Source organism: Parasteatoda tepidariorum, chromosome 8 (assembly GCF_043381705.1).
Source record: "Parasteatoda tepidariorum isolate YZ-2023 chromosome 8, CAS_Ptep_4.0, whole genome shotgun sequence".
NCBI lineage: Eukaryota > Metazoa > Arthropoda > Arachnida > Araneae > Theridiidae > Parasteatoda > Parasteatoda tepidariorum.
The window spans coordinates 25,360,297-25,382,752 of record NC_092211.1 but is presented as its reverse complement, the minus strand read 5'-3'; the positions used below and the strand labels follow the sequence as shown (position 1 = coordinate 25,382,752).

Here is a 22,456-nt window from a genome sequence, read left to right as displayed (position 1 = left end):
GCAAAACCGGTTTTTCTATGTTATTAGATAGAGAAATAGTGTATCGGGGAGAAACATTCTCCCAATCTTACCCTTTTGCTAAACCGTCAGTGGGATAAATCAACTTTTACAAATTGCACCTATAAAAAATTATTACAAAAATGTTGCATAGTTTTTAAAAAAATTATTATGTTTTATAAATAAAAAAATCACTTGAACTAATGTTTCATAATTATTAGATCAAGAAAAAAAGATTCAATGCAAAGAGGACAATTTAATCACCATTAGTGAAATATACAATTAAAAAAAATTTTTAGTACAACCAAACAATGTAACTTTATTGGAGGGATACTTTCAATTATACAACTGAAATATGTGACTACTTCTAATACTTATTTAAAGAAAAACAAATTAATTTAATCATCTTAAAATTCCAACTCTTCCATGATAATTTAGAATATTTTATTACAATTCTATATAAGGTATATAATCCTAATAAAGTGATAACGCGTTGATATTCCTGATTAAACTGCATAAATATTTAAACTAAAAGAAGTCAAGAAAAAGTTTGATTTTAAATAAATTAAAATATCAAACAAAAATGTGACTTATAATAGTTTTTGATTGCAATCTGCATTTTTAAAAATTAGGACCTAAATATTTCTTAAAAGATAATAAAATAATTAATCTACACTTAGTTGGTAAAACATAGAAAAATAAATTTATTTACATCATTTATTTAAAATATTTTATCGAATACAAAAGTAATATTAATTTAAATCAATACACACAATGTAAGTTTCATATGCTCTTAAAAACTAATAGAAATACTATCCACAGTTGTGCTCAGAGAATTTAATTAACTTCCATGATTAATTAATTAAGTATATATATATAATCTATATATATATATATATATATATATAGTATCTGAATANCATAAAAAAAATAAAAGGAACTTTACAATCTATAATTACAATTTAAAATAAAACACAGATAAAGCATCTACATACATTATCAGAAATTTTTTTTTAACACCATGTACTAGTGAATAATACAAAGAATAAATAACTGGTAATAAATTATATAAGAGCCAAGTGGAAGAATATATTAAGTCATACTTTCTATTTGCGAACTTAAGAGCACATCATGCTATGTATGAGTTGCAAATAATTTATTTACTAAGCCAATAATTATTTTTTTTCTTTCTAATAAACAATTTATTTGTAAACAATTTCTTGATATTTTCAATATTCTGAAAGAGATATTTTTAAATTGTCTGAAATATCCTAAAACATTTTCTTCTGCTCATGGGCCGGATTAAGCATACGTGGGGCCCAAGGCCATTCAAATTTTTGGGGCCCTTCGATCAAGTTGTTTTTCTCTTATATTTTTATTTATTCAAATATAAAAGTATTTATATATCTTTTCATTTAAGAAAGCATATTTAAAATTAAAATAATGTAATACTAAATTAAATTTTACTTTATTTTGTTTAAATTAGAACTAAAAAATAATCATAACATTTTGAAAATATTTTAATATAGATTTGAAATTGATTTTTTTTTTAAATCATTGTTTTTCTTAATTTTTGAAATTTATTTTCAAAAAATCCCTTTTAAGGGGGCCCTAATCATTGGGGGCCCCAGGCCATGGCCTAATGGGTAATACAGCACTGCTTCTGCTTATAATAAAGCACTCCAAGTATCATTACAAAATAGATAAATAAATAAAAAACATAATCCACAAGTGAAAGTTATAGTTTCAAGAAAAAATTGCAATATATAGTAGTATGTATAGTAATAATACATAGTATATAACTTACAATTCCCAATTAGAAATAATGTCTGCAAGGTATTCATATCCTTTAATAACATGTTCATACTCAGGAGTACTCTGCAAAATGAAAAATTTAAATATAAAATAAAATAGACTAAACTACATAATTACACCTTTAAAATTCAAAAAGTTGTTAATATAGAACATAAAAAGTTTTAAATATTTATACAGTAGGGAACCGATTATCCGGAACGATCGGGACCATCCCTATTCCGGATAACTGATTTTTCCGGTTTTCTGAATCGCTACAAAAAGCCGTTTTTTTATTGTTAAACCCAACTAAAAAAAATTTTTTTTGGGGAAATAATCTTAAAAAGAAGAAAAAATGATGAAGTAATACACTAACGATTATTTCCAAAATGATGGTAAGGTGAACATCTTTCAAAAAAGAAAGAAAAATCCTAAAATCTTATAAGGGAAAAAAAATTTTGTTTAAAAAATGGGTTCTGTACTGTAATATAATGAATAATACTAATTATCAACCTCATAGAGAGCCCAGCCATCTAAACTTCGCAATCCTGTTTTAATAGCTAGCTGTTGCATGGCATCCATTGCAGTATCTGAAGGCTGAACATCGATAGCTTTTGTTCGTCCATCCATGAAATAAAATCTGCAGACTAAGTTACCAAGATTTCGTACAGCCTAAAAAAAATTTAATACATTGAGGATCAAAATGCAGGTCAAGATTTAAAATTAGGAAATTTTTTGTTCTTTTGATAAAGAACAACTGTTATGCTAAAGTAATATTTCAATAATTTTCTAGAAATATAATTGTGTTGTTGTACCCAGCTTTGAAGAATAGATTTTTTTGTTTGTTTAAATAAAATAGACTGTCCCAGGTTGCAATCAAAGGACAGACAATCACTCTTTGATAATGTTGCTTTCTTTGAGGGAAAAACAGCTACAAAAATAGGCTTATGTAACACATAAATAGTTTGCTTTTACGTTGGTGTCTATTTAAAGTTTTGATAAAGTACCTAATATTTTCTTAGTATATGGACGCTATACAGAAAATATAAACAATCTAAAAAGCAAGCAGCATTCATATTTAGAATAAATAATAACAGTTCCATCAGGAATTAAACAAAAACCGAACAATATGATATTTTTTTTAACTCAAAGTGAAAAATATTATTTAGCTATGGCTGATAAAAAACATGTACATAAATATTCCTCAATGAGTAATAAAAAGTTCATATAAAAAACTTAAAAACTTTAAAGCTAAATTTTCATTTTTTAAAATTTCTAATTACAATATATTGTAAAAAATGCATGTAATGTAAGAAACACAAATTAAAAATTTAAAAAAATATTCATATGAATTTTTATTTCTCAAAGTCATAAGTATCACATCAAAACACAGCAAAATCAGAATTGGCCAGAACTAACTTAAATTTCAGTTTAGATCATTTGAGGCGTAACACCAATATCCATTGTAGTTAAAATTACCTCAATTTTACGTAATTAAACTTTGCTATTTGATCTATGTCAAATGTTAACAGAAACATTCAATAATTTTGCAAAGGAAGAGTCAAAAACTTTTAACTGATTCACAAGGTGCACATATTTCAGTTATTATTCTGCCAGTATAACATAGTTATTATTTTATTGCTTGTTTTACATGAAATGAAAATATTTTCAAAGAGAAAAAAACCCTTAATTACAAAATCTTTCAAAATGTTAGTAAAACTAATTTCCAATGAGGAATTTCCAACCAAAAAGTTATTGGACGAAAATTAAATGAAACCCTCATGACTATTTTTTATTTTATAAATATCCGTTTCCTAATTTTTTGCATAATTAAATTTAATAGAACCTAATATTTATGAAAACATTTAAAATTCAAACATAATATTCACAATAAAGGTACTTGGTACGAATTTTTTTTTATAAAAGGGCAAAAGCAATAATGTTCCAAATTAAGTACTACATTATTGATAAACTTTCTTTTGATACTATAAAATTAGAATGTTTTTATTTAAAAAATGAAGTAGCAAAATGAACCTACAAAAACTATGAATAAATCATAATTAATCCACATACCCATAAGAACTAATATCAACAAAAATAATTTAAAATAATCAAACCATTTCATAGAAATATAATATCAAAAGAAAACTATTACTTACACTAATTTCTAAGGAAGATGGAGGCATTTTTCGAGGGGTAACTTTAGTGCTATGAATGTGATCTAAACACCACTGAGCATATCTTGCAATAGTATTATCTCCTCGAAGATTTTTCCTCAAAAAACTATTGTAATACTAAAGGGAAAAAAACTCATTTTTAAAAACATTATTTGTTAATAATATTAATTAAAAAAAACTTTGATAAGATATCAAGAATTATAGAAAATATGCCTTGATTTGATTCTGTGATTATACCTTGTTAAAAGTTTTACTCGGGTAAAAAGCCACCACACACAATGCCATCAAAAGCCAAGCTCGGATGGTAGATTCCCGGCAAGGGTTGTTAGTAGACTGGCGCACGAGTTGAACCAATATTTCATCTCTTAGTTCTTCTCGATCAATGCCATAGCCCACAATAGACTGAATAGCTTGAACTTCTGCTTCAGCTGCTTTATGGTCCCCACGAAGATAACGGCATACATCCTATGAAGAAGATGAACTTTACCATTGAAAAGTATTTATATTGTTGCTATAGTTGGTTTATTGTTACTGTAATACTGTCATAGCATATGTCCAATAAAAAAAAACTTTTCAATATTAGTGAAAAATTTTCATGCATTGTGGTTAGGGATTTTAATATTTAATAGTTTTATTAATATTTAATAGTATAATATATTATAGTATAGTATATTTAATAGTATAATATATTATAGTATAGTATATTTAATAGTATAATATTTAATAGTTTCCTTATTGTTGTTCTTCCGACATACATCTTTTTAAAAGAAAAACATTTCAATACAATTGAAAAATATTCATACATAGCTGTTATAGTTTTTTTACAATAATAGTTTTTTATTGATGTAATAGTTTTTTTTTTTATAATTGTTATAGCTTATCTATTGTTGTTATGGTTAGTTTATTGTTGTTATAGCTAGTTTATTGTTGTTGTAACAGCATACATAATATAAAAAAAAAACAAATTATTCTTCAAGATAAAAAATATAAACTCATTGTTGTTAAATATTTTTATTGTACACACAATTTTTTATTGTTGTTATAATTTGCTCATTGATATTGTAAAACAGTCATATACAGTCATATATTGTTACAGAAGTTTGTTTATTGTTATTATAATTTTTTATTGTTGGTAAAGTATTTTGTTATAGATTTTTATTGTCTGTTGTAGCTTCTTTTGAAAAAGTAAGTTTTTTTTTCAGTATTTGGTCAATGGATTTTTTTTATAAATTTTGATGATTATTTCTAATTTCTATAACATTTATTTTCGAGAAATATCAATTTAATAATAGTTGATATAAAAAACAATTCACAAGCTGATGGATCTTGTTTTAAAGTAAAATAATAAAAAAAAAATTAAAGCAAAGTTTCGAATAGAATGACTCAAAATTAAATTCTAAAAAGTAACTAAAATTGACAACACATTGAATATTATATTAGTGATAAAAAATTACCTTGAAAATAGTACAAGAAAGTTGGATATTTTCAGGATCATACATATGTACATGAGAGGTGGGTATGGAGCTATTGCGAGTGAAAGTAACCATTTCATACTTGGGAATCATATCACCGGAAGACTTTCGCCTCCTGGTGAGAGTACGCATAACTGTTCCTCCGTGTTCCCTCATATGACAGTTAAAATATTTCTCTGCAAACTCAATCATATCGAAATAGTTGTCATCCTCATCACCATTTACTTTTTCTTCGGCCTCCCTCTCAATCAGCCTCTTCTCAACACGCTGTTTTCGCCTATAAACAATTGTATGGGTAAATAAATTATATAATCATAATAAATCATAAGTAATGTAGATAATACACTTTCAAACTAAAATAGTATTTTAAATAAAATATTTTGGTTAAGAACTGAATGGAATTATAAACACTGAATTAAATAACATCATAGCATAAGATATGTTACATAGATATTTGCTGCAACAGCAAATAAAAAGGTTTAAGATAGGAAAAGATGCGAAATTCTATCTATCTATCTATCAATATATATATATATGTTATGGCCAAAGTCCAAAGTCGGCCAAAGTCCAAAATTTTCCTGATTTTGAGAATTGGCCGGCCAGATCGCGAAGTGGCAACGATGTTCCGGCCAATGTCCGATATTTTCTTGATTTCATTTGAGACAAAGTAAAAAATTAATTTTTTAAATTTTAATTTAAAAACTTTGCTATTATTTCATATTTTTAAATTAGAAGATTTATATTTTCAAATTAGAAAAGAAAACAAAAAGGGCAATATTAGCAAATAAACTTTTTAATAAAACAATTAAATAGACAATTTAATAATGATTATTAAATTAATAATTATTTAGTAACGACAGACTTTACTCCCAGAGTAAAGACAGATAGTACAAAAAATGAAAGAACATCCATGTCTTGCCCAGGATTCGAACCCAGAACCTTTCTGATGCAAGGCCAGTTCCCTAATCCCCACACATACCGGTTGGCTAAAATTGTTATTTTAAATATTCAAAAATAATACATTCAATTTTGTTTTATATTCACAATCAGGTTCTACTGAGTTAGATAATAAATGCTACAAGTTATACTTCCCTTCCCCCCCCCCCAAAAAAAAACAAATGAAGTAAACATTGTAAGATAAAAAGTTGGAACATTCTTATTTATAATTATCAAATAATAGATAAGAGATCTTAATAAAAAACAATTGAAAAAAAAACAAGCTTAGTAAAATTTGACATTTTTTTATACAGTTGTTTCAGAAAATAAATTTTTGAATTTCAAAATTTCATTTCCGGAGCTTTAAAATTTTAACAATTATTTAAAGTGTTAAACTAAAAGCAATTATGTAAAGTGTAATTATTCAAAGTTAATTCATTAAATGAATATTCTCAAGAAACTAGGAGCAAAGAGAGAGCATGCTTGATAATGTAAAAAAAAAAATTTATTTGCTTCAAAAATTATAAAGGTGGAAAAAGTCAACACGTTTTGAATGCTCAAAAGTGCCCACTCTAAAGTCTCCCTAGTTTCGTTTTGTTTGTTGTCTCTCTTGATTAGTTTATATTTTTCGTTTTAATATTTTTTCATGTTTCCATATTTGACCATTTCTACATTTGGTGCAAAGGCTAGCCCAGTCGCTGGGAGAGGCTTTGATGGTCTCTTCTGAAAGTTCTCTTTAACACAAAGTCTATGGAAAAAATTCCGTGCCTTCTTGGAGGTTTCACTGAATTGTTTTAATTATCTATTATATCATGACCATTTGAGGCGTGATTCAATGAATTTCATGAAAATTTGACAATTTTTCTAGTAGAAAGCTGCAAAATACATCATTAGGAAGAAATAGTTTTTACCTTAGTTCTCTCTCCGGATTATCAGGATCAACCATATGCATCCGCTTATTTCCTTTCATTTGACCATCTTCCTGCAAAGTAAAAATTAAAAAGTGATTAAAAAATTTGCTCTACTATAAATAAACATTTTTCATACATTTTAAATAAGTTAAATTTTTTAATAACATTGTCTGTATTAAATATTTTACCTTTACATACACTGGTTATCATAAATTAAGGAAAAATCACAAAAATAGCGATAACTCTTTCAAAAGTAAGCCAAACCGTGCAAAATTTGCATATGTTGTCCACTAAGAGTAGCTGAGTAAAATTGCAATATGCAAATTAGTGGCGCTGCACTCGGCTTACGTCATCTGCCTGGAGCATAAAAGNGCTATTAGATTATTGTAAAAAAAATAATTTTTTTCTTAGAATATACAAAATATTTTAAATTTTATTTAAATAATGTTTGAAATTATAAATTTGAAAAGAAAGATTTCAAAAAAAAAAAATTTCTTAAATAATTTTCTTTGAGTAAACATAAAAAGCAATATTATAGAAAAATAGTTATTTTAAAAAGAACATTTACATTGATTAAAATTACCTTTGAACACAGCTGAAAAGTTGTGTATTTATTCTAGATGAACTAATTAAGAGTCCATGAATTCTCTACTATTGTTAGTATTAAGGGGGAAATTGTAGCTAAAGAAAGTTTTAAAAAACATGTTGTACGTATAGTGTTTGGCCAGCGGATAAAGATAATGTGAGAGAGCTGATCAGTGATCATCCTGTTAAAAATTTAAAATTAATCAATGAGGAAAGGTTAAAGATCAAGGTACTCCATTTTAAATGTTATTATCAAAAGTATGATTGATCACATACTGGCAAAAAATAATGTCAGAAATTAATCTGTACGAATTTGGGCTTTAACATAGTGAGTATTGAAAATGTTTAATGAGTATAAAATAATCAAGTAATCAATTCATAGCAATTAATGACACATATTGCACAAAAAAAAATATCTAAAGCCTTTCTACTTTTGATTTTCAAACAAAAGTTTATATTTGCTGTATTGTAAAATGAGTCTTTTTGAGTTGTAACCTAATTTTCTTTTCAACTCATGAAAATGTGGTACACTGAGTTTACTTTTGCAGGTCCCATTTTGAATATCTAAAATTGTTTTTTTTTTCCAATGGCTGCCTGGGGAGTGATCTACGTCATACAGGCAGTTGAAGGGCAGATTTGTTGGCCACTTTTCCAGGGGCACCATATTAAGTGGGTCAACGTTGATCCCAGAGTAAGGACAGATAGCACAAAAAATGAAAGAACATCCATGTCTTGCCCAGGATTCGAAATCAGAACCCTTCTGATGCAAGGCCAGTTCCCTGAGCCCTACACAGGCTGGTTGGCTAAAATTGTTATTTTAAATATTCAAAAATAATGCATTCAATTTTGTTTTATATTCACAATCAGATTCTACTGAGTTAGATAATAAATGCTACAAGTTATACTTTTTCCCCCCAAAACCAAATGAAGTAAACATTGTAAGATAAAAAGTTGGAACATTCTTATTAATAATTGTCTAATAATAGATTAGAGATTTTAATAAAATTTAAAAAAACCAAGTGTAGTAAAATTTGAAATTTTTTTAAACAGTTGCTTTAGAAACTAAATTTTTGAATTTCTAAATTTCATCTCATTTCCTGAGCTTTAAAATTTTAAACAATTATTTAAAGTGGTAAACTAAAAGCAATTATTTGAAGTTTAATTATTCAAAGTTAATTCATTAAATGAATCATCTCAAGAAACTTGTGCAAAGAGAGAGCATGCTTGATAATGTAAAAAAAAAACTTCATTTGCTTCAAAAATTATAAAGGTGGAAAAAGTCAACATGTTTTGAATGCTCAAAAGTGCCCACTCTAAAGTCTCCCTAGTTTTGTTTTGTTTGTTGCCTCCCTTGTTTTGTTTATATTTTTTGTTTTAATATTTTTTCATAATTCCATATTTGACCATTTCCACATTTGGTGCAAAGGCTGATGGAAGAGGCTTTGATGGTCCCTTCTAAAAGTTCTCTTCAACACAAAGTCTATGGAAATAATTCCATGTCTACTTGGAGGTTTCACTGAATTATGTTTTAATTACCTATTATATCAAGACCATTTGAGGCATGATACAAAGAATTTCATGAAAATTTGGTAATTTTTCTGGTAGAAAGCTACAAAATACATCATTAGAAATAAATAGTTTTTACCTTAGTTCTCTCTCTGGATTATCAGGATCAACCATATGCATCCGCTTATTTCCTTTCATTTGACCATCTTCCTGCAAAGTAAAAATTATAAAGTGATTACAAAATTTGCTCTACTATAAATAAACATTTTTCATGCATTTTAAATAAGTAAAATTTTTTAATAACAGTGTCTGTATTAAATATCTTACCTTTACATATATTACATTTTAAGCTTTCTCAGAAATAGTATTGTTTGTTTTTTTTTTTAAAGAAATCTAGTTTCTTAAGAGATTGGAAATTTACAAGATTTCAAAAATCATTAACAAGATAAACTTTTTTTTTATAAGAAGGCAGATAAGTAGTTAAGCAGTGTCTAGTTTCAAAAATTAGGATAGCAATTAGATTTTCAAAAAAAAAAAATAACATCAATATTTTAAATGTAAAATAAAATTAAACTTATCACTTATTGAAATCACTTAATGAATATCACTTATTGAAAAATTTTAAGAAAAGTCTATGACGAGAAAATTTTTTTAACGTTTATTGTAGACAAACATCAATTTATCATTCCTGTATGAATTGTCTTATTTTAACGGTCCCGTCATAAATGCTATCTCATAATGTTAATAATGCCCGTTTAGATGGTTTTTGAAGATAGCAAATTCCTGCCTCTATTCAGAAATTCTACTCACATTTTCTAAAAGTATTGAAGCTAATTCCTGATGTTAATGATAAAGAAGAAATTGAAGAATTTTCACATTAAGGAGAAAACGCCTCAAACATCACATTTGATGTTGATGCATCAGTTGATGAAAAAGTTGAAACTTGTGATGTTGTCAATTCAAGAAATAATAGCAGAAGCTAATGAAATGCAATGTAATACCGGTGAAGACAATGGAATTAGCCAGAACCAAGTCTCTAAGACTTTAAAACAATAAGAAACTTTCTGAATTCATAGGAACTTACTGGAAATGATCAGCTATCTGCTATGAATGTCAAAAATTTATTGCTTGCACTAGGAAATAAAGATTGTCTTCAAACAGAATTTTACAAATATTTTAAATAAGTAAATATGTTCTATTTATCCTTTTTTGCATCATCAAAATTTTTGCATTAACTGCATAATTTTTTAGACTAATTATTAAAGTACTTATTTTTAAATCCATTACATTTTTATAATTTTTCAAACATTTTTAAGTCATTGTTCATTATTTCAAGTTGACTTGCATTCGTCATTTTACCGTATCTATCATCTGTAACAGGGTGCATAGCCAGATTTTTCAGCAAAAAATAAGCACCTTTTAATCACTCACAAAATATTTTTAAGCACTTTCCAAAAAAAAAATCATAATTAGGATCTGCACAGTAATAAAAATTATTTTTTTCTATTGTTAAAATTTCTTAATTTATAAACACAAGATCGATAAAATTCAAAAACATTACATAATCATGATAAAATAACTAGTTTCTGATAAATATTGCAGAGAAAATTGCTAAAATCATGCATTTTTCGTTATTTAGAACAACAATCGACACGGCAAAGAAAAAAATCTGTTTTTAAAAGATAGAAAACTAAGCACTTTTTACAAACCCAGAATAAAAAAAGCACCTTTAAGGGCTTTTTAAAAAACATAAATCAAAAATAAGCACCTTTAAGCACTTTTTAAAAACGCTACGCACCCTGTGTAGCTAATAGCACCTTGAGAAAAGATTGATCGAGGTTCAATTAATTATGTATTTAAATTTATAATAATATCATATAACTAATATAAAAGAAATTACAGGTGTAGCTCGTCCAGATGTATGTCGATCCCTATTAGGCATTCCTTGTGAAGGTGACTGAACAGTTTTTCTTGCTGTTGATGGGGATCGCTGTGCGTTTCCATTTACTAATCCTAGTGGAGACATAGGTGGTGGTAAAGGGGATGGGGAATCACCTTTGTCTGAAGCAACAGTTGGAGACCCTATAGGAGAATATGGTGCAGCAGGTGTGATAGGACTAGAGAGATTTGGTGGAGGCAGAGGACTAGGTGAAGCTTCTGGAGTCCTCACCTGATCTTCTGCAGATATTAGACTATTGTTATCCTATAAAAAAAATTAAAACGTATTGTGAAACACAAAATCAATAACAGAAGAACTATACAAAATAAATTATTAATATATTAACTTATATAAAATTGGAAAGAAACCTAGATATTTTCAATGATAGATTTATTAAATTTTTTCTGTTTTCAAATAATTTTTTTTCCCCAAAAATATATATTTAAGGTACACATAACAACTATGAAACATGTGAATTTTTAAAGAACTCTCCTTCCACATGAATTTTTCCACCACAAATTGATGGATTCTGAAAGATCCAAATTTTAAATGGACATTTTAATAAAAAATCAGTTTTCCAAAGTTTTTTTTTTTCATCGATGTACTCTCATTATTAAATGAATTTCTTAAAAAGTGATGAGAAAAGTGACTGGTTGTTGATTTAATTTAAGTCGACACTTGTTTCTGTCGACTCACCACATGGCTTGTGGCGAGTTTCAATTTTCATGTCAAGTCTAGACAATTTTTATGTCATCTGATGTCGACTTTAACTAATTTAAACTTAATATGATTGCTAATTTTTTAAACTAACTCATTTATAAGTTTGTATAAACTAAAAGACTTAGCAGTTTTACCTCCTCTTCAACATCTTGAAGAAGGGCCTCCATTTGTTGCCCGATTTCAGACACAAAGTCTTGTACATTAGGTTTGGTTTCTTGAACATCACTAAGGAAAGAAAACATCTCATCCAAATCTAAGCATTCAGAAGCCTCCTGTGCTCGCTTGACATTGTGCTCCACCAACGAAGCTATAGCAGCCAACTCTTTCTGTGTAGCCCTGAAAAAGATTAAAACTGTTAAGAACAGAATTCAATGTGCACAAATATATATAACTAAGCATAAAATTCTAAAAATTTAAAGAGAACATGCACTTTTTTAAAAACCAAGATTATTTCCGTGTTGCAAGTTAGTTTTGAAATTTCTAATGTTAGAAAGTTGGCAATTGAAATAAATACAAACAAAAATTGTACTATGAATAATAAAAAATATGGAATAGTTTTTATCTAAATCTTTTATCATTTCTTTCAAATAGATAGGTATAAGTCTTTGCAGATATTAAAGACTTAATAAACAAAGTTCACAAAAGAATTAACTCAAATTGTAATATGTGTGCCAGACTGGCCAGTTGATATCTTGTAGAATTACAAATGTTGAATTGCAACTTTTTATAGAGAAAAATATATGATCTTAGTTATTATTAGGCACATTTAACTATGTATAATGTTTTAAATATTTTATACTGATTTGATTATGTTATGCACCATTCCCTTGAACTCAAGTTCTGGTATGTTTAATTTTATCATCTTTAAATGTTTAGTTTCATCTCAATTAATAATCAGCATATTGACAGGGCCATCCAATCTATCATTTTATAGAATTATGCATTTTGCTTTATTTTCAATTGGTTAAAAACAAATGAATTTGCATCATGTCCTTTGCTTAACTGTGACTGAACAACAAGGAGCAATGAAGAGGAAAGTTCATAATGGAAATCAATCAAGTTGCTAAAACCAGTTCATAAAAAAAATTGAAGCAAAAAGAAAAACAGATTATTTTAGTCATTTAATGCTACAAGTGTTTCATTGACAAACTGTTCAATTATAAGTTAGAAAAGAAAACAATTTGATTGTATGTAAATGCATATTANGACTGAACAACAAGGAGCAATGAAGAGGAAAGTTCATAATGGAAATCAATCAAGTTGCTAAAACCAGTTCATAAAAAAAATTGAAGCAAAAAAAAAAACAGATTATTTTAGTCATTTAATGCTACAAGTGTTTCATTGACAAACTGTTTAAATTTAAGTTAGAAAAGAAAACAATTTGATTGTATGTAAATGCATATTACCTAAATTTAAACTGTGTTATATACATAGGCAAAATAAAATCGATGCAAATTAATAACATTATTATAAAATTGTTAATGTCTTTTAACAAAATAATTGGAAATGTTTAGAATAACAGTTAGTAAATTGCATGCTTGGTAATGTGCTTCAGGGCACATCCATGCAAACATTGGATGCACATGCCAATGTTAAATATTAAGAATCTTACCCTCCATCTTCTCTTAGCTGCAGTCTAAAGGAAATTTTACAGCATTAGGAATTATAAATTTAAAATATAATATAATTACAAATGATAAACAAATATAATATAAACAAGTTAATATCAATGAAAAGAGCGAAGAATGAGTTTTGTACTGAATGAAGTGTAAATATTGAAAAGAGCAATAATTTTAAAAGGTACAAAAACGTACATTAGTTCAAAAAAATCGGTTTTTACATGAAATATTCCTAAACTGTGCTAATTTAGTCTAATATTTTAAATTTTGATGAAATATTAACTTACCATTAAATAATAAAATCTAAAATAAAATTTTTTTAAATGTTTTAAAAAATATTTTAAAACAAATCCACACAAAAGAAGAATTAACACTAAATTTGCATGAATTTTTATGCTTAAATACTCGGGTTTATTAAAAGTATTTAAGTGTACAGATGATTTGAAGAAAAATTATAAAATTTAGTTTGGAAGTCTGTTAAATACTCATGAAAAAGTCAATTTAAAACATTTTTGAAAGTACAGAAAAATTTGATTTCAATTTGAAAGTCTAATTTAAATGCAATTTATAAATTACTAGTATAATATAATTCTTAAAATATGAATGAATTTTTCTAAAAAGAGGACAATTCAAACTAATATCGCAAGATTTATGAAGTATTGACGTAATATAAAATAATAAAAACCAAAATAAATAATTTTTGGGTGTTTTAAAAAATTTCTTAACAAAAAATTTAATAGGACAGGCTAATTAAGAAAGAGTAGTACTTTGGACTGATATCGACAGTCACTGAAGATTATTTTAAAACATAACCAATCATAATTTTGATCCTCTTTGGAGGATATTTCCCGCCCCGTAGCTCGATGACTTCCCACAAAGTCAAGTACTTTACGGTAGAACAGTTTAACGAGGACTGATACCACACATTCTCTTGGCAGTCTGATCAGAGCGATCACCCACCTGTTCACTGACCACTGCCAGTGATGCTGGACTTGGTGATCAACTAGGATTGATATCTTACGATCAGTCCATTGTAGGACGAAAGACAAGTTAAAGTGCAATATTTATTAATTACCAGTCGTTTTGGCATAATTCTATTTCCATAAAAATTAAGTACAGTATTGTCATTACAACAAAGCGATTGAAAAGAGACTGATTTGATCAAAATTCCTTAGTCTTAATTTACTGTAGAATTTATCAGATTTTTGAAATACAGACAAATCTGGTGAATTAATAAACCATTATATTTTTTATTCAGATCAACTAAATAATAAACTTTTCGTTTGTAACAAAAGTATTAATTAAATAAGCAGCAAAGCATGCTATCATTATATAAACTGAACTCAAAATAACTTTTCCAAATTTAGTTGCATATAAAGAACAGTACCTGAATGAGGAAATTATTTTTTGCAAGCTAAATAGGGTAAAAACTAAGGAAATCATGCAAATATTTTCTTACATAATTTGTTCTTCAAGAAGAGCTCTTTCTTGTTCCTCCATTTCCAATCTTTCCTGCTCCTGTCTCTTTCTTTCTTCCTCTTCTTGTTCTTTTCTTCTCATTTCTTCTTCTACCCTTCTCATTTCTCGCAGAGCTGAAGCTACTTCCCTAGCAAACATGCCACGGACATAAGCCTAAAAGTAGCAAATAAATAAATTATAATATAATTACCTAGTATCTATAGCACCTAAATAAATGAATTATGCATTGTGCTTTATGAACTAGAAATAAGTTGGCATCTAATTTGTCAAATGAAAATTTGTAATTTGTTTTTAATGCCCTTCCTAATCAACATATTGGAAGTCACAGATATTCAGATATTAAGATCACAGATTTTTTATCCTTTTGAATAATCTAGTTTAGAAAACAAGAAAAAATGCGAAACAGGTACCACAATAAGCTTTTGGCGGGTATCAGATATCAAAAACTCATCTATGAACTTGAACTATCTTGGTTTGTTAATCAATTTTTGGTTAAAACTAATTTCATGAAAAACATGGAAATATTTTATGACAAATTCTATCTTAGAATACACGTACAGCTGAGACTTATACATTTTGTCAGTATGGTCAACACAATTTTTGATTAGAAGCAAATAAAATTTCTAAAATATTTTGTACCTACACTAACTATTAAAAAATGATCAGAGGTATTTTTTTTAGCATTAAAAAAGCTCAAAATATAATGGAAACTCTGAGAATATTCAGACACATAAACATAATACCTATAAATTTCAGGTACATTTTAATCTTAACTTTAAACCCCGCTGTAAAATAATTGCCCCAATTTAAAGCTGTTTATTCCTAAAGTAATAGTTAAGGTGACGCCCGGTGGCTGAACGGTAGCACTTCGCGCTGTCGTGCCACAGGTCCCTGGTTCAATCCTCAGGCCGGGCAAGGTTGACTCAGCCTTTCATCCCTTCAGTGGGTCGATAAATGAGTACCAAGCATGCTTGGGAACTAAACACTGGGGGTTCCGCGTTCGGCTGACTACCTGACCGGAACATCTGTTTTTGCACCCCAGAGCCCAAAGTCAAGAAAACTGAGATGGGCACAGTAGGCCTTGTCCCTCTAGGGCTGTCGCACCACTGAGTTTAGTTTAATAGTTAAGGTCAATTTATATTAGCGTTTTCAAGTTAAAACAATCTTTTAAAACTTTACTTAACATACAAAATATTGTTATAAATTGAATATAAAAACACGATTTTTAAAAATAGATTTATTTGTTATTGATTTCATTTGTAAAGAAATATATATATAATGCGAAATAATAACTAGTTAAAACAAGAAAACTTAAACAAGATGTTATGAGGATAGTATTTTGGAGAGTTTATTTTCTCATTATTGATATTTAAGAGTATAAAAAAATTCAGTAGAAACTACTAAAAATGCAAAGATAGATTAAAGTATATTAAGTGCAAATAATGAATTTTTGATTATAGATAAATATTCTTAAACAAAGTAATGGGAAATTACTTTTTATTTAAATGAGGATATTCCTTCATTTATTTACTTTAAAAAAAAAATACAGATGATGAATTCATTTGCTTTTTAAAATGTTTTATAAAAACCAAAATGTTTTATAAAAGATAACATCAAAATTCTTAAATTTAATAGTAATAATACAGATGAAAATAAAAAAATAATGTCAACATACTTTTTAAAAAAATAATGAATTAACGTACCTGAATTGTGATAGCAGCTCGTCTCCAATGCATGTAATGAATTCTTTGCTGATGCCCCCTGAAGAAACTTTGTATTGTTATGGCTGCATTTCTATGCCTTTGGAAAACTGAAATGTTTCAATTGATTTAATAAATCTATTGAAATCAACACAAATTGGCATTGAATGTTTTAATTGAACTACATTAGGTAATATTTTAATTTTACTAGGAATTTTACAGTAAATATTTGAATTTACTATAAAATTGCTAGATAAAACATATTAAAATAGCTGCTAATCTATACATATAATTTTTCAGACAGTTGAAAACTTATAAAAAGATCGTCTTAAAATTTATAACTGTTGTTCAAAAATATTAAATACTTCAATTGTTTGTAATTTTTCTTCGCTAATTATGTGTATTGACATGGAAGAAAAGTTATTATAGCAATAGATGCCTGATTTTGTGGCATTACTTTCAGTTCATTCATGTTGTTTAGCATTATTCAAGCTGAATACTGTTTGCAAATATTTGCTGTTTAATCTCAAAATAATACTTTTCAAACTTAAGGTTAATTCAGTCCTAAAAAAGTTTTAAGTTATTTTAAACAAATGCATTATCCTTAATTTTCATAGACTGCAAATCTTTAAGTAAAATAATAAAAAATAAATAAGTAAATTTACAGTAAGAGAGACAAAAGCTATTTACACTGGCATCGACACCATATGCAAAGATCATAGAAAATAAAATTTACAATGTTTTAAAATTTCAGACATAGATTCTACATTAAATTGGTTATAAATAAACATTGCTAACGCAATGATTTTATTAATACTAAATAAATACTCAATTTGTGAACAAACTAAAAAATAATACAAACATATATGCATAATATAAATGAAAGTATATATATATATAATATAATGAAGAAAGGTACAATAAATGAAAGTATTACATAGGATAAGTTAATCTTGTCAAAAATTAAGTAAAGTTTTGAAAGAGTAGTATATTTAAGAAATAAAGGTAAATTTAAATAATAATAGAGCAAATTATTTACATTTTCGACAAACATAGCCCCTCCATATTTTTTGTACAATGATAGACATTTCCACCATTAGCGTTTTTCTTTGATCTTCAAGAGGCTCATAAATACTTCCTCTTAAAAATACCTATTAAAGGAAAAATTATCAATTAGACCAAAATAATGAATTAACAAACATTTATAATTTTTAATTGGATAGAAAAAAGATAACTTACTTTCGTTTTACCAAGTTGCCATTCAGTAGTGGGAAAATTCATCATAGAAAGTATAGATCGGACAGCCTGAATCTGATCATCGGGTATTTTCCTTTTTCTTACTAAGCATCGATACCTTAGAAGAAATTCTTTAAAAGTAGTATGAATTGGAAAACCCTGAAAATATAAATGTTGTGTTATTATTTAACTATACATAGAGAAGAAAGATTTCTTTGGGTGAAAAAAAAAACAGTTTTTCCTTCAAAACAAAACAAAATAAAATTGCTAATTATATAGCTTATTTCTTTCCTCAAAAATGTTTTAATAACAACAAATTGAAAAAAAATCAATTGCTCGTGTTAAAAATATTAATTAAAAGTTATGAATAAAAATATGAGAAATTTGGATGAACAAAAACTTTGAGTGAAAAAATAAATAAGTTTTAAGAGCATAAAATAATTGTAAAAGAAAGCTTACTTCTTTCCTTATACGAATAATATCTATCATTCCAAGATAGCGCAGCTGGGTCAAGACTTGAGTTTCATCATAGTTGTTGGCGGCTTTCTTAGTATTTGGTTTTATACACCTCACATACCTGAATGAGAAAATAATAATATATATTTACTATTTAGTAATTAATACAGTCAATTAGCTATAACCTGAAATATGATAACCCAATTATTAGTACAATATGATTTTTTATTATATCTTAAACCTTTAATCTGCTTTTTCATGTTAATTATTTTGGATTGAATTGAATTTTTACAATTAAATCCATTTTTTTAAAAATATGATTAGTTTTTTTCGTGAAAAAACGCAAACAAGTAATAATAACAGTAATCAATGATGGAAAAATTAAACAATTAAAATAAGTTGAGACAGGTCTGAAGGTAGAGCTAATATGTGATAATTAAAATATCCCAGATTTGTTGCTATTTTGAAGTCAAAAAACAAAACTTTTGTTAAACCAAAGTTTATCATCCATTTTATTAGATTCGTGTTATTAAAAAGTAACTGTATAAAACAATTATAAATACTTTCATGACATACATTATGCAATGCACAGTAAACTGTGTTTAAAACAGAATTTTTATGAAGTAAAACATTTTTCTCAACTGAAATACTGGTGAAGTTTCCGTAACTTAGACAGGAAATTATTTTAAACTCTGTAAGCTGAAATTCAATAAATGTGGAAAGAAAAAAATGTTTCAACAGTAATTACAATCCTTAATTCCTTGTGCTTAAATTAAAGGTGACAAGTATCTCATTAGCAAACAGAATATAAAGATGGATTTCTAAAAAAATGATTTATTATTAAATGTATGGAATGTGAAAATAGAAAAATAATAAGGTGAAAAGTATGTTACGACTTAACTATATAAGTAAAACCAAGTTCATAATTAGCCATAAAAAAATTCAACATTTCTCATTTAGGTTCATATTTATCAAAATGTATTTGCTGGGTAGAGATTCAATACAGTCTTGAACTTATACACATAACTGAACAAAAAAGAATCTTGGCAAAATATGTAATATTCATGGCTAAATATTCAATGTGGTACATGAAATTTGAATTGAAAATCTAAATTTTGAAATAAAATTAAAACTTTAATTAATATTTAAATCAGGATTTGAAAACTTTTGTTATGGTGAACTCATAGATTATCCTTAATAACATGATTATCTTTACCATGGATTAGTAGAGTGCAGCAAATCAACAAGGGCAGTGAGTTGATGGCGAAAAGCATCAGCTACAGTAGGTTTCCCCTTTGTCATGGTTCGAGATATTGTAGCTGGTGTTTTCAATCTGTTAACTGTTACACTCAACAGATCCTAAAATAAGTGAATTAGTGTAAACAACTAAAAGTGATTTAATGAAAGTGATCTAATAAAAATAATTAAATTAAAATGAAATGGGAATATGTAAATAAGAATAAAATAATCAAGATAATTAAAATAGAAAAACTAGTAAGCTAGAACAATTAAATAAGAATATATAAGTAAGAATAAATAAATAAGAACAAGTTAATAAGGATGACTAAATTAGAATTAGTAAAAATGACTAACCAAGAACAACTGAACAAAACACAAACAAGAATAAGTTGATAGGAATAATTAAAAAGTAAATAAATAAAAAAAGAGCATGTTAGAACTACTAAAAATAAATAAAGAACAATATAAGTGAAAATAAGTAAATAAGGATAATGAAATCAAAATAATCATAAATGAATTCCAGAATACAGCTGTATTAAAAAAATGTACCTCTTAAAAAGAAATCAGAAGCTTAGATAAAAAATTTCAAAAAAATTAAAAAATGCTGTAGGCCACTATGCAGTGAATGAAATAAAAAAAAGGCAGTTTGTGAGCTATATTTTATATGGATGGTGCTTTCAATAGAAATGTAAACAATAACAATCTCGAGCTCGGGACCTACTCTAGTTCCGGTTAAAAAGTTTGCAGCTGCTTACTACATGTTATTCTGATAGGCGATGTTTTCAAACGGATAATTTTGTTTTCAATAAAAGAAATAAATTAGATAATTTCTGAGCTCAAATCTGCAGTCTTTCATAAGATATTAATGTTATTATGTAATTCTGGGGAGTTTGGAGTGAAAATGTGTTTTAGTTATTTTGTTATTTATTATTAAAAAAGGTGACATGGTTGCTAGATTTTGAATAACTCGCTTTTTTGGCAGTCTTGATTTGGCCTCTTTCCATTTGTTTATTACTGTTTGTTCGTGTTGCAAGCCGTGCACCATCTTACGTTAGTGTCAACACTTTTAGTATTGTAGACACAAGTATTGTTAGCATTGTAAACATAAGTAATAAGTAATCAAATACATTGTTTGCAAGAATCTCAAAACACAATGATGCCAAATGGCTTTAAAATACAACTGAAACAGTAACCCGGAAATTTAGGCAATCCCGAGCTTGCAGCGTTCCCTAGTGTAGAAAACACCCATAGGAAAATAAAATTATTATTATTATTTTTTAAGAAAGTTGAATTGTGAAAAAAATTTTGTGAAAAAAATAGGTATCATCATCTTTAAGACAAATTAATAATAAAACTGTTGTAAATGTCAACACCAAAATTAAAAAAAAAAAAAAAAATATTTAAATTTATAGTCAATGTTTCATTTATATTTCTAAAATTAGTTATAAACTTCAAAACTAAATAAAAATAACAGTTTGGAAAAGAATAAGGTAAATATTACTCATGATAAAACAAATCAAAAACCAATCTCAAACAAAAATGATCTTTTAAGAGAATATAAGTCAATAATAAGTTACGGACAAATAATAAAATTATGTCACCTCACAATAAAAAAATAATAGAAAGAGTCACAAATAAGTTAAAGAATTATTATGTGAAATAAATAAGTAAAGATTTAAAAAATGTTAATAAGTTTAAAATAAACAATTGTTACAAAATTTATTTAAAAGAAAAATTGTTTGAATAGTTGAGTGCCAAAAGCTATAACTAAAAAATAGCTTAACGAGAATCATACAACTATAATATTAAGATTTTTTGTTTCAAAGTACAAAATAATTAATGTATTTAATTATTTATAATTAAATTTTAAAATACTATTAGCTTCAAAAAGTTATAAAAACAAAATTAAAGACAAATACTTTAGTATGCAACTATATAATAGTAAATAAATTGTCAAACACTTCAACTACTACTATATAAATCACAGTCTTATATAAAAATTTAATACTTTTTCAATATTTTATAAGGCTGATAACTTTAAAACTTAAAGTGGAACATTAGTTCAGTTAGAAATATCTTAGTAATATACTTGTAAATAATAAAATTTCCAAAAATAAATAAATTTATGAACAAAAAGTCTTTTTGAGAATAATCTACAGTTGAAAATACATTGTGCAACTCAAATTCAATATTTATTTTTAGAAAATATAAATTGATTATACAATGCTAAATAAAAGCGAAGCTCATATTGCCTTCTGGAACATTTAAGAATTGCATGAAAAAAGTTCAAAATAAAGCAGAAATTTTAGAATAAATTATCAGAGCAAAGTTACAAAAAGGTACTTTTATTGACAGGTACAGAATTAATTGATAGTTAAAAATAAACAAATCGTAATATGAAATATATTGAGGGGCGAGTGTTATTGACAATGTCAACCTTCATCTATGAAAAAGTACTCCAACATAGAATTGAGTTAACATGTCTTATATACCAGTGAATTGTAATTGAATAATTGTAGTGGTAGACGCTCTACAGTACTCCTCCAACAGAATTTTATCTGTGATAGAATTCGATGATTGGATATCACTAGTTCATTCATGGCTGTTTTTGAGAGAGTGGGCGTGATCGCTTCTGTGCTGCTATTAGCAATCAAGTGTGTACTGGCCCTTGTTGTGTGTGACTGAGACTGAGT

The 22,456-nt window shown here is 26.8% G+C and overlaps 1 protein-coding gene across 1 annotated transcript in view; it reads right to left on the bottom strand.

Annotated features, from left to right (window-relative positions):
- LOC107455061 (Myosin 81F) overlaps nucleotides 1-22,456 on the bottom strand; it is a 191,188-nt gene that overhangs the window by 26,520 nt on the left and 142,212 nt on the right. Inside the window, exons 12-26 of the mRNA XM_071183863.1 lie at nucleotides 19,741-19,883; nucleotides 18,528-18,645; nucleotides 18,072-18,227; nucleotides 17,872-17,983; nucleotides 16,836-16,942; nucleotides 15,113-15,285; nucleotides 13,647-13,670; nucleotides 12,169-12,370; nucleotides 11,276-11,578; nucleotides 9,515-9,585; nucleotides 5,420-5,714; nucleotides 4,203-4,430; nucleotides 3,948-4,082; nucleotides 2,302-2,460; nucleotides 1,805-1,875 (exon numbers count right to left, since the gene is read on the bottom strand). Coding sequence (XP_071039964.1) covers nucleotides 1,805-1,875; nucleotides 2,302-2,460; nucleotides 3,948-4,082; nucleotides 4,203-4,430; nucleotides 5,420-5,714; nucleotides 9,515-9,585; nucleotides 11,276-11,578; nucleotides 12,169-12,370; nucleotides 13,647-13,670; nucleotides 15,113-15,285; nucleotides 16,836-16,942; nucleotides 17,872-17,983; nucleotides 18,072-18,227; nucleotides 18,528-18,645; nucleotides 19,741-19,883 — 2,297 coding nt within the window. The remainder of the gene's footprint in view (nucleotides 1-1,804; nucleotides 1,876-2,301; nucleotides 2,461-3,947; nucleotides 4,083-4,202; nucleotides 4,431-5,419; nucleotides 5,715-9,514; nucleotides 9,586-11,275; nucleotides 11,579-12,168; nucleotides 12,371-13,646; nucleotides 13,671-15,112; nucleotides 15,286-16,835; nucleotides 16,943-17,871; nucleotides 17,984-18,071; nucleotides 18,228-18,527; nucleotides 18,646-19,740; nucleotides 19,884-22,456) is intronic.